This window comes from Perognathus longimembris, chromosome 23 (genome assembly GCF_023159225.1).
Source record: "Perognathus longimembris pacificus isolate PPM17 chromosome 23, ASM2315922v1, whole genome shotgun sequence".
Lineage (NCBI taxonomy): Eukaryota > Metazoa > Chordata > Mammalia > Rodentia > Heteromyidae > Perognathus > Perognathus longimembris.
Window position 1 is genome coordinate 36053042 of NC_063183.1, and position 13714 is coordinate 36066755.

Below are 13714 nucleotides of genomic sequence, written 5' to 3' on the forward strand. Positions count from 1 at the left end.
CCAGGGCAAGCTTCAGTTGTACTGTGAATGTAGATCATACCACTTTGTTGCCATTTTTATAAATAGTATACATGTAAAGCTTTTCTTTATAATAGACATTAACACAAATAAAAATTTTAGATGACTAATTGCTTAATTATAAAAGTGGGAAAACCCAAACAAGTCTGTCACAGTAACAAATGGGCTGGCGCAGGTGGCTCACATCTGTAATTCTAGCTACTCGGTAGGCTGAGATCTGCAGAACACAGTTTGAAGCCAGCATGGGAAGAAAAATCTAAGAAACTTTTATCTCCAGGTAACTAGCAAAATACTGGAAGTAGAAGTGTAGCTTAAGTGGTAGAGCCCATTTTTTATTGAAAAAAACACAAGAATGCAAGTCCCTGAGTTCAAGACCCAGTACCTGCACCAAAATGAAAAAGAAAATGACAAATGGGAGTTATACTATTCTGTCCATTGGTAAAACTCTGTGACTCTGATCAAACCTCAGTTTCACCACTTGTGATATAAGATACACATAGTAGGGATATTGAAAGGTTTAGAGGAAATGTTTGTACAGTATCGTGTATTACACATTTTACTTTGTAGATCCTTAGTAAATTCATGTAATAGTATTATATAGTTTAGTTAGCTAGGTAATGAGCCTATATTAGCTCTGGTTCCCTCTTCATCCTTCAACAAATTCTATACCAATGTGGGGATTAGCAAAGTGATCATCTAATCCAAATGGCAGTTATGACATGCATGTGAGAATTCCCGTAAGCTGTTAGTGGATACAGAGGATTATAATTGTCCTTCAGCTCATATTTGACCATGTAAACAGTTTCTTCTCTGAATCAGTTCATCTAATATAGGCAAAGCTGATGCAGATAAACGGATACACACATGGAATGCCTGTAAAACTATAAAAACAGAAGCAAATGATTTAGAACTTGTTTCAAGCACTCACTCTATGGAATTCATAGACGAATTCCAGATCTGAACTTTGAGTTTTCAGTCTAGCAGTAGCAGCCAGCGTGGTAGCAAATGTCTCATATGCAATCTTCACTGTAAGCTTTAGTATGATGTTGGAATGATGAAGCCAACAGATGGGGAAATGATTGGCATTAAAAAAAATAGGTTGTTGCTCACAATTAGCCCATTTCTCCCAGTTCCTCTGTGTTCTGAGGTTCTAGGCACTTCTCCATGAAGCCTTTGGGGCAGAAGGAAATTAACAGTGGTACATACTCTACTGCTAACTAAATCAAGCTTCTCTGGCTCCCGCCTTTCTTACTTGTTGATCGTTATAGTTGTGTATGGAAGAGTTGAGTTGTTTTAGCTTTGGTTGACTTTGTCCTGGTCTCGGAAATTCTTATTGTTGCTGTTCTTACAAACTAGAAATAGGCATTGCAGTGATGATGTTTTGTAAAACAAAACACATAGACTTTCATTATAGAGAATGATAATTTGTTTATTTCAGTGGCTCTAGAAAACAAACTCCAGTGTTTGTTTTAGGAAAGCCATATTTAAATGGTATTTGATATGTATGTAAAGTAATTTTCTTATGAAAATCTGAAGGGAAAGAAATAAGAACTGAAATATAAAATAGACATAAAAGAATAACTTATTCAGCCATACATATGTGTTGATTAAGCAACATATATTGAGGTTGAATTTTCTTATTTAAGGAATATATATTGAAGTTGAATTCTCTATATTAAGAATTCAAGGGGTTGAGAACAAGTGGCTTCGTGGTAGAGTGTTTGCCTAGCGTGCAGGTAGCCCTGGGTTTGATTCCTCAGCACCACATAAACAGAAAAAGCCAGAAGTGGCACTGTGGCTCAAGTGGCAGAGTGCTAGCCTTGAGCAAAAGAAGCTCAGGGACATTGCCAGGCCCTGAGTTCAAGCCCCGGGACCAAAAAAAAAAAAAAAAAAAAGAATTCAAAATTAATTAGCCTGATTCCTTTCATAGCCTGCCCAAAGAAAAAGTACATATTATGATGCACTAAGTGCTCAGTATAGGAATATCACCATTCTAGGAAACATATCAAGGGACTAACTCTCCCTTCACAGAGAAGATGGCATCTGTGCTAGGTTTTGAGTGATGAATAGGAGTTAGAGTAGCAGGAAAGGCATGAACTATAGAGCTGGACTTCTTGGTTGAAATCCTGGCATTCTTCCTGAAGTTACATTAGACAAATTACTTGCTTCATTTTCTCCACTGTAGAATTGGGACAATGTTCGTAGCCACATCCAAGGCTTGGTCCTGCAAAGCACCTATGTATTTGTTATGGAAAGCACCTTCAACTGCACGGAGCATGGGAGGGCCTCAATCCATGCACTGCTGTTGCTCATCACTGAGAATGAGAGGAATGGGGTCACATGAGAGGGAGCCGTGTGCCATGTCTCTTTCTTCAAAAAAAACCACCACCCAATACTGCATAGTTAATGGCTTCTACAGATGAGCAGTTTAACACAAGATGTAAAAAAGAAATGGAAATAGAATAGGACCATTCAGAATAAAACCACAAGGAGCTCTGACTGATGGGGGAGGGAGTTACTCCTGTGACGGGCACTTCATATTGTCATAAAACAGCTACCTAACACACAATCCCTTTTCCATACTGAACAATAGTAAAACAGAGGCAATTGAAGAATGAGCCTACTGACCATCACCTGCAGCCAAGGCTGACTTTCTTGCAGTGTACAAGAAAGCTTTCTTGCATTGTTCTAGAATGCTTGAGAAACAAATCCACTGAAAGGGGAAAAGAGTTGTCTTCCTTCATCGTTTCAGAGGTTTCAGTCTATGCCGCCAGCTGGCTTCATTGCTTTTGGGGCCTGTGGTGAGACAAAGCATCGTGGCAGGAAACAGTGTTAAACGAAGACTGTCACCTTCTGGTAACCAGGAGGCAAAAAGAGAAGGGGCCAGATCCCAGTGTCCCCCTCAAGAACACGTCCCCAGTGACCTAACTTCCTCTGCTCTTAAGATTGCCACCACTTCCCGGTAGGAGCAGAGACTGGCGACCACGCCCTACACACATAGCCTGTGGGGGACATTTAAGGTCCAAACCACAGACTAGTCCAGAAAGACTGATAGGTGAGATTCCGTATCATCTGAAAGCCCAGCATAGTCTATGCATGTGTGTATAGATATAGCTAGATTGGACATATACATATGCACAGCTATACATGTGTGTTATTTAATATACACATGTGTACGTATGTGTCCGATAATAACAGATAGGATTAAAACTCTGAGTCCAGATATTCATGTAAGACAACTATTAAAATTATTTAATGTATCAATTGCTGCAAATGAGTTCATGGGCTAGTTTAGGGTTACATACTAAGAAACTGAAGTTAGGATAAGAAAAGTAGAAAATATAGTGAAGAAATACATAAAACAATAACGAGATAGAAAGCCTCCAAGTGCCTTCTTTCCACAAGTATTTAAGTAATCACAGAAGTGGCAAAACCTTGAAGTCCATTAACTTAAAGTTAACAGCTGATAAGAAAAGCAAGCCTTCCTGAAATCTTGGCTTAGATAAGTATGTCACGATTATTTTGGTAATCATTTTTGGCTTACAGAATCCTGCAAAAATGATTTATTATGTATATTAAATTTCTACTTAATCAGGCATGCTTATGTTTGTTTGTTTCGTGTGGAATAGGAAATCAAGGACAAGTTGGACCCCAGTCACAAGCGTGATATGGAAGGCATGGGAGTTCCAGAAATCAAGTACGGGGATTCTGTCTGCTTTGTCCAGCATGTGGCCAGCGGCCTGTGGATCACCTACAAAGCACAGGATGCCAAAACCTCCCGCCTAGGGCCTCTGCGAAGAAAGGTGAAGTGTCGGAGCCTGTCTCTGGTTGTATTGCACAAGTGATTCTGAGGACCAGGTGGACAGCCATGGCTACGGTTATGCCATCTTACTGTTCTGAAGAGTAGTTCTGCGTATGACATTTCTCTAGACTTGAGTCTCATTTGGTTACTTTGACTTAAAAACAGCTCAATACATGGCTGTATGACTGTGAGCAGGGGTTGAATTTGTTTAGTTCATCCCTGATCCTGATCTCAGCGACTTAGTAGTTTCACCATTTTGGGATTATCCACATCATTAGTCCCCTCATTTAGGTGGATAATGGAGTTATTATGCAATTTCATAATGTGGAAGCTGAACAGAATCTCTGTAGAGAAAATGTAGATTGCATAATAACAAGCCCACAGGAACTGATGTGCAAAAAGATGTTATGAGTTGACTCTGTGCCTGTGCCCACAAAGATTTATTCAGGCTGTGTGGTCCATTACAGCCTTCCAGCGGAAGCGGAATATTAGCTTGGATCTGCATAGCAGTTCTGTACCAGAAAGCAATATTGTTTCTTTTGATAGAAACTAGAGAATGGATGCCAAGAGTGTTATCCTCTTTTTTTCTTTTGGAAAACCCTTTCAGAATGTGGGGTAGGCCAGTCTGTCAAGGAATCCGAGAACATGGTTCTAGGAGGCCCCGTGTACTGTGGTTTGGGTATATTGGCCTAATACAGAGGTGAAATAGTTTCTCTGAACGCTTCCATTTCAAGAAAGTACAGCATTCATTTGTGGAAAAACCACAAAGTAATAGGTTCCCTTTGTGTAAAGCAAAAAATACCTGGAAAATATCCATAAAAGGGAAAATAAATTCAGAAAAAAGGGGTAGAAAATAGACTAAGGGAACACACAGACTAGCCTAACCTTTTTTCTCAAAACAACTAGAAAGGATGGAAAAAATGAGCAAGCAAACAGCCACCAATAATCTCTTTGACGCTTTCAACAACTAAGACACGCAGAATGTCAGTATACTAGGGTGAGCCCTCCACAACTTTTCTGATTTACAGAAGAGGGAATGAGGTCATGGATTTGCTCCACCATGCTGGAGAGACAGATTATACATAGTATCAGTGTGTTAGTTGTTTTTATACAGCTGTGACCAAACCACCTCAAAGATCAACCTAAAGGATGGGATTTTTCTTTTGGCTCATGGTTTCAGAGCGTTCAGTCCATGGTTGGTTGGCCCCAGATATATAGGCAGAGCGCCATAGCAGCAGGAGCCCGTCCTGAAGGAGCTTCTTTACCTCTGGGTGGACAGGAAGCGGGGAAAGAAAGAAAGGGCCCAGGCTGAGATATAGGCCCCAAAGACGCTCCCATAGTGACATGCTTCCCTCAGCTAGCTAGAAACTAGCTAACTAACTCCCCACATAGTGCTACTATCTAGGGACCAAGTGCTTAACACTTGAACCTTTTGTAGCAGTGCTGCATATCTAAATCACAATTGTCACCCAGTGTTTCTCTGCACTTGAGGGGCTAAGACTCCAGTGTGCGGGCAGCTATAGGAACATGCATCTGAAACATACACGCTGTTTCCCCTAGAATCCTAGGCTGACCACACGTGAGCAAAGCCTCAGAATTTTAGTCTTCAGGTACCAGAAATCTGGGACAGAGGCCAAAATATACCTAATGGCAGTATACTGTTAAATGTAAGTGTAGCACTGCAATGTTTTCTAACCGTTGGGAAGGCCAGTGGTAAGTGCCCCCTGGCTAATGCTTAACGCTGAAGGGCACTGATGGGAGAGCTTTTGCAAGCCTGCATTGTCCTTGTGTGTGAATTCATTGTATCAGGACACGCTTTCAAGAACATAAGAAGGAAATAGGGAAGTTCTTTATGCCAAACATGAGAGAAACCCCAAATCCACTTCTGAGGATACTTTCTGGAGCTGCATGTTTAGAGAACCCTGATGCATAGACCTACAGTGGGACTCTGCTCACTTCATCAAGAAGAAACCATCCCGAGGAGCTGGGGCCAGCTTCGAGCCCCTTAACTTAATACAGGATGTGCTTGACCATTTAAAGGGGAAAGCTAATGACCTCCATTCCATTCCACCCAAAATTGCATCATGATCTCCTCGGTGGTCAATAAGTACACTTAGCTTCTTGATAACTGGTCAAAGTGATTAATACACTGCCTCCTCTAATCGACATCCCTCCAGCAGTAATTATATCCTGGGAATCACTGAAATAATTTACTTGTGATGCGTCTAAACTTCCAAACAATTCTCTCGCATACCTCCATTTGCAGTTAGTGAAATTGAAGCAAAGAGAGGTTAAGTAACTTGCCCAGAGTCACACAGTGAAGAAATAACACAGCAGGACTGAAATTGCCAGCCGATACCAAAGCCTATGCTTTAAATCCCCTCAGGAGCCTTGAAGCTACTATTTTGAGCTGTTTTCCGCTGTCTTGGAGTTAAGTAATCCAGAGAAGCTGTCCCTTGGTAGAGCCATCCAAACCTTATCCCAGGAGAGTTTTGTTTTAAATTGTTCCTTGCTGCTGTCTATCCAGAGGAAAGGCTCTGGACAAGTGACTTTTTCCATCTCCCGGGGTGAGGCTCTGTTCATTTTAGAAGAAAATACTATCATAAAGTATGTCAGCCTTTCAAATTAGCCATCTGGGTCCAAGGAATTGATGATGGCAGCTTATACCATGGTGACACACAGCACTGCATTTTCCTCAGAGTGCTCCAGGGATGATGTGTACGGCATCCGTGGGACGTGGGAGTGAGGTAACTTGGTTCATGTCCCACTTGCCACATGGACGAGGGAGCGTGGTTGGGAAAGGACCCGGACGGAAGGCAGTGGCGTGCTGTGTAACCTGGCCCTGGTTCCTTGCGTGTGGCAGGTTATCCTCCACCAGGAAGGCCACATGGATGACGGGCTGACCCTGCAGAGGTGCCAGCGCGAGGAGTCTCAGGCGGCTCGGATCATCCGCAACACAACAGCCCTGTTCAGCCAGTTTGTCAGGTATGCTTGCGCTGACTTTCTTCTTGACTTCTGGCCTTCCAACCCTTCTCCCCTTCGCTTTTGATACCCAGTGTTTTCCTGAAATAATTGAACACCAACAAAGAATTTCACTGGGAAGGGTTGGGACTGAAGTTTATTTGCCCCATAGCTGGTCTTGCACCAGCTTCACTCTTTGCCCAACACATACCCAAGACCCATGAGATTGGTTAGATTGGTGAAATCAGTACCTACGGTCTTTGTATGAAAATGAAGTGAAAAGACTCAATTTCTTTGTCGCTTTGTATTAATGTGTACACCAGAAAGAAGACAGAAACCAGTTCACTCCCTCTGTGCCACTTATAAAGGGTTTCTGTATCGTGCACAATTGTTGCAGTGGTTTGGGTGAAATTAGATACACAGTGAAAGCCTTAGGTCACCCAGCCGTTCCTGGTGTTTAAATGGAAAAAGTAGCTGAGCAGCCCGCTTGGCTGTAATCCCTCTAGCCTAACCATACTGCCAAAACACCGCCAGCCTTGTTTCCACCAGTTGCTATGAGGAGCTATTTCTGTTGGAAACAGCCAAGCCATTCTCAGCTTTGAGGATAATAGCTCTAAACCAAGGGGATATAAATTGTACATGTGCGTTGGCACGAAACTTTTCTTGTAGTTGAAATGCTGCAGTCGAAGGGAAGTGTGTTAATCAGGGCATAGGCTACGGTGTTGTAGGCACAATAAATGTTTACTCTTATTTCCATTAGTAATATAGAGTAAGCAGGTGCTTCTAGAAAAATAGATAACTCAGTTCCTAGGACTGAGGTTCCTTTTCTCTTGTTGCTTTAGTATCTCCCTCAAGTTCTTAAAATGTGTACTGGATCAGCACATAATATCACATGCAAACTTGTTAAAAATGCACACTGCCAGGTTTTACCCAAGACCTACTGAACAGACATCGTGGGAGTGAGATCTAGTGATTGTGGTTTTACAGGCCCCCATGTGTGGCCTGTGTGTGGAAATGTTTAAGAAACCATTAATCTGGACTAGAGATCTTCAGCTTGGCTACCTGTTGGGTTCACCTTCTCTTGCAAAGGGAATACATAGCAAGTTAATCAGAAGCTCAGGCTGTACCTTCTCTCTACTGTCTTGATATCCAGTGATACTCTGGGTAGTTACGATCTCAAGCACATTCTGAGAGCGTAGCATCTGTCAGGTACTACTAGGAGCTGAACTCAAATGGACAAGTAACACAGCTCTGACTATAAAAAGCTTGCAGACCTTAGGTATTCTGCCCTCATGTAAGAAACTTGGAAAAAATTTTATACAAAACAATTTATTGTAAATGCAGAGTAAACAGTGCTGCAGTGATTATGGTCAAAAGCTTAATGGAAACACAAGAGGAGCCTTCATCTATTCTAGGGGAATTGAAGAATGTTTCATAGGAGAAGGGGCTCCTGTGTTGAGCCCAGGGACATTGCAGGGCTCAGCAGAGACAAAGATGAGTAGATTATTAGTGAGAAAAGAAAGTGCAGGTCACAATGTGTGGAGACTGCACTGTATAGTCAATGGACACTAGAACTCACCCGGTACTAATGTGGAAGGAAATATGCAGAGACAGGCCAGTGAGATACTGGGACCAAGTCACAAAGAGCTTTCTCTGGATACTAAAGAGAATGCTTAATGTATGCATTGTAGCCTACCATGGGGCGTTCAGAAGATAGAAATTCCATCTAATGTTAAATTGAGATGTGTGAGTTAGCCAAGTGCCAGCAGTTCACACGTATAATCCTATCTACTCAGGAGGCTGAGATCTGAGGATTACAATTTGAAGCCTGCCTAGCCAGGGAAGTCTGTGAAATTCTTATCTCGAATTAAACAGTAAAAAATTAGAAGTGGAGCTATGGCTCAAGTGGTAGAACTTTAGCCCTGCACAAATGGACTTAGAGACAGCACCCAGACCCTATTCAAGCCCCAGTTCTAGAATGAAAAGAGAAAAGAAAAAGGAAAGCAAGTGTTAAAAGGTAGAGGAAAAACTGGTTCATATCCTGGCTCTGAGGCTTACTGGGTAGAGATGAGTCACTTTATAAACTCTATGAACTTCAATTTCTGCTCTTTTGAACTGAAAATTGTTTTCCTACATTAATCGGTTTTCTGTTATTTAAAAAAATTGAACTTATTACCTTACTCCTTGACTATCAGCAGAGCTGATTTAGTCTTTTCTCTAAAATGTGGGAAACTACCTTTTTCTAAGCAAGTGACCAAATAAAAATGCAGTTGACAAAAAAAGAACAAAAGAAAAAGAAGAGCCCTGTGTGTGCACAGAACACAGAGTATTATTTGCATATCCATACAATTCTCAGTTTCTCTAGAATTCCACGGTCTAGGGCCTTTTTACTTTCCCTTCTTTAGGAGAGATTCATAGGTATACTCTTAAGTGGATAGGAAAATGAAGCTTCATTTTGTTATGTGTGGGGGTTCTGATCTCTCTGCTAAAAGAATGTCATTACAAAGATTTTAGTAAAATTAAACCAGAAAAAGAATTCTAAGACAGAGACATTCATAGAGGATAGGAGTGACGCAGCAGAGAAGTAGGAATAGGACAGATTAAATGGGATGGGAAGATGCACACACAAAAAGGGATAGACTAGCCAGGCACCCGTGGTTCATACTTGTAATCCTAGCTACTCGGGAGGCTGAGATCTGAAGATCAAGGTTCAGAGCCAGCCCAGGCAGAAAAGTCCAAGAGACTCTTACCCCCAATAAACTACTCAAAGAAACTGGAAGTGGCACTGTGTCTCAAGTGGTAGAGTGCAAGCCTTGAGAGAAAGAAGCTCAGGAACAGTGCGCAGGCCCAGAGTTCAAACCCCAGGCCAAAAAAAGGGAGAGGGGTAGATTGATGTAATGAGGAAAGGAATGATGTTGAGAGATGGGCATCAGCACAGGGCTGGAATAAAGGGAGACAGAGCGCAAAGGAGACATCACAAATTAAGTCAGGGAAGTAGGCCTGTGCATGCACACATGGAACACGAGAAGGGAACACACTTCCAGACACATGAGGACATGGAGACACACACACCGTCAGGAGATGATGGGCCTACCCAGGAGACCACGGGCAGTGGCCAGCGATAGAAACCCTTCCAGCCTGACATTTAAGCTGTTCCAAGAAGCTGCCATAGTTTGAAAGAACTATAGGTTCATAAGTCCGTTGTTTTACAAGTGTTTTGTTTAAAAAGGCGAGTGTGACAGCCAGTCCAGGTAAAGGGAAAGAAACCATGCGCTTGCCATACAAGTTGCCTTCCTGACAACCCTGGTCAGATGGACCGGTGACAGTGGCTTTAGAGCTGAGTCTGCATCTTGTCGTCTGCGACTCCATTTGGGCTGACAGATTGCACTTTGTAGTTGGTGACTACCTCCGGAGGTAGTGCGCCGTGTTCCGTGTGGGACTGTGAGGGTAAAGGGCAGGGCCGGCTTGCGGTGGCCCCCCAGCCAGGACTGGGGCCTAAGCCATGCCTTCTCCCGGTGTTTCAGTGGAAATAATCGCACAGCTGCCCCCATCGCCCTGCCAGTAGAGGAGGTGCTGCAGACCCTGCGGGACTTGATTGCCTACTTCCAACCACCGGAGGAGGAGCTGCGGCATGAAGACAAGCAGAACAAGCTTCGCTCCCTCAAGAACAGACAGAATCTATTCAAGGAAGAGGTAAGTCAAATAAAAGGGAAAAGGAAAAGGTAAGGGTACATTTTCTTTGCCTGCAGAGCTAAAATATTCTGGCAGCCCTAGCTGAGCTTTGTCTACAGATGCTGGGGAACAAGGAAGAGATGTAGAAACTGGGATGAAAGGATTTATTAGGAGCTGATACCTGTCTACTGTTCCTGATTACATTGGCTGGGTTTGGCACATTCAGCCCACTTATTTTTATGTATTTGGTTTTAGTATTTTTCCTTAGTGCTGGTCCTGGGGCTTGAACTCAGGGCCTAGGTGCTGTCCCTGAGCCCTTCAGCTCAAGGCTGGTGCTCTACCACTTAAGCCACAGCGCCACTTCCTGGTTTTAGTATTTTTAATTTCAAACTAGCATACATTTGTCACATGAAGAGGTTTCATTATGATGTTTCCACACGTGGACACAGCACACTTGTAAACGTTCACCCTCTACACCATATTCCCATTCCTCCAAACCAGTGAAGTATTAAAGCTTCAGTGCCACATGTGTGCCCCAAATACATCCCAGTAAATCAGCTGTCATGGTATAGCATTGACAGTGATCCCCAAGTTTTGAGAGACAGTTATCTAGAAAACCTGTTTCAAGGCTATCAATACCTACCCCCTGCTACACTGGAAATGTCTGAACACTGGTTTGAAAGGTACAGGTAAGGCAAGGTCTGATGTTACAGCTTGCACACTGGGTCATTGGAGGTGGGAAAACACCAACTGGGGCTTATGCACAAGGTCCAGTTCTGGCACCGCTCCTGGCACTGTGGAACCTCGGATACATGGCCAGCCTTCTCCAAATTTGGACGTGATAATCTGGTGCTTAGACACTTGGCTGATGTCTACAGTCCTTCATGCCTGGGACAGACAGAGTTCATGGTGGGGGACATCCCATCCCTGCTCCGTCTTCTGGTCTAAGCAAGGTTGGGTTTGTCAGCAGGCTGAGATGCACATGGCACACTGAGAGCGCTTCCTTCTGTCCTATGAGCCTCGGTAGGCATAGGGCGATACGGTTAGAGGACATTGCCTAAAGAGTAGTTAGGTTTTATTTTCTCTAAATCTCACGTTTGGAAGAGTGGGAGGAGGAACAAAGAATGGTTGTCTTGTGCATCTGAATGGAATTTCTTGAACTTATTGGTAATTTCAGAGAAAAATAGGTACTATATGCAGAGTGTCTTCTGGGTGAGTCAGAATCACTTCATAGCAGATGGAAAGCAAGCTTTTGTGAGACTCATTCAGGCTCCTTCTTCTTCAATATGTCCTCAGCTCAAGTTAAGCACAGCACGTGGGCGCAAACCTGCCAGAAGGGACTGCTGACTCACCTCCAAGTTGGTGCTGTTCAAGCCTCTGAGGCATCAAGATTTGTAGTTTGTTTTTTTGGAGGGGGTGGGGGGCTGAGGGAACAATTCATCTGGCACCAGGAAAACCTATTTGCATTTTAGCACTACCATCTTTAAAGGGTGAACCAAGTGGAGGGAGAAAATAGAGAGAAGTCAAGACAGCATCTTCATTGGGAATGTTGACTTTTTTCTTCCTCTCCTCCTCAGGGAATGTTGGCCCTTGTATTGAATTGCATCGACCGCTTAAATATCTACAACAGCATGGCACACTTTGCAGGAATCGTAAGGGAAGAGAATAGCATGGCCTGGAAGGAAGTTCTGAACCTCCTGTACAAGCTGCTAGGTGAGTTCACCAGTAGCCCTTTGCCCTAGGATACGTTCCCAGGGCATGGGGCAAACCCATGTGCCCACCCACAGGGCTGTCCAGATACCAGTGGTTAACCATCTGACTCTAGCCCCGCCATCACTGTTAACCGTCTGACTAACCCAGACATTCACCATTAACTAGTAGCTTACTATACTTTCCAAGCGAGAGCAGAAGTAAGCATCAAGTAAAAGCAAAAGTAAAAGCACTTTTACCAAAACTACTTGGGAGCACCAGTACTTTCTGAACCTCAATTCCTTGTCCTTAAAATGAGGGAACAAGGCTAAAACCTGTTTACAGAGCCTTCCAGTTTTAAATGTCATCACAGAAAGATTAGTTATCCTGTGGGGATTGCTGCTCTTCTAAGCCTGTGCCCTTCTGCTTGTCCACTTGATAGTCATGGCCTGTTACTTATTTTATCATAGTAGAATAAAAACGTGCAAAACATAGAAATGTCCCCACACCATCTTCTCTAGATAGATTTAAGAAGGCATTCTAAGAGGTTGTATTCGTAAGTCATAGCCAAGCGAATGTTATGTAATTTAATTAACTTGTACTTGTTGCCCCCTTGACTCACTACTTGAAGGAAGGAAGGCTGCCTGTCCTGCCTTTCCTGTTCTCAAGCTGCCATCATGTCCTTGCCTAGCACCATCAAACCTCCCTTTATTTGCAGCTGCTCTCATTCGTGGGAACAGAAACAACTGTGCACAGTTCTCCAATAACCTTGACTGGCTCATCAGTAAACTGGACAGACTGGAATCTTCCTCAGGTAAGAATTGACAGAAAACTGTACCTAGAAAAAGTACATTTTGAATCTTCCACCAAACTACCAATAATTCGCGCGCGTGCGTGCGTGCGTGTGTGCGTGCGTGCGTGTGTGTGTGTGTGTGTGTGTGTGTGTGTGTGTATTTCTAGTCCTGGGGTTTAAACCCAGAACCTGGGTACTGTCCCTTTGCTTCTTTTTACTGAAGACTAGCACTCTACCACTTGAGCCACAGTGCCACCACTTCTGGCTTTTTCTAAGTAGTTTATTGGAGATAAGAGCCTCACAGACCTTCATGCCTGAGCTGGCTTCAAACTGCAGTCCTCAGATCTCAGTCTCCTGAGTAGCTTGGATTACTACAGTTATGAGCCACTGGCTCCTAGCCCTTCTATGTGTTTCAATAGACAAAGAGAGATAGTACTGAATTAAATTTAACTCTAAATTATAGACTAGCCCTTAGGGCTTCTGAAGTCTACCTGAGCTGATGATTGCATCTCTCCTCTGTCTGTGAATATTTAAAAGAGTCAAAGAATTGATGGCCGGAAGTGGTGCTTTGGCTCAAGTGGTAAAGAGCTTGTGTTGAACAAAACAAGATCAGACTCAGTCTCAACCCCAGGACTGACAAAAACAAAAGACAAAACTTTAAAAACTTCAGAGAATTGATGGCATTATCCCCTCAGGATAATTTTGTCACTCCTGGGTTTCTAAATGATGGTCAGTTCTGCAGGTTATTTAATGTCCAAATGCTTTTTGTGGCACTCACG

At 43.1% G+C, this 13714-nt stretch overlaps 1 protein-coding gene across 1 annotated transcript in view; it reads left to right on the forward strand.

The window, feature by feature from the left end:
* The window catches only part of Ryr3 (ryanodine receptor 3), a 369516-nt gene that overhangs the window by 163243 nt on the left and 192559 nt on the right, over positions 1 to 13714 (forward strand). Inside the window, 5 exon segments of the mRNA XM_048333185.1 lie at positions 3648 to 3821; positions 6684 to 6805; positions 10306 to 10474; positions 12031 to 12166; positions 12861 to 12956. Coding sequence (XP_048189142.1) covers positions 3648 to 3821; positions 6684 to 6805; positions 10306 to 10474; positions 12031 to 12166; positions 12861 to 12956 — 697 coding nt within the window.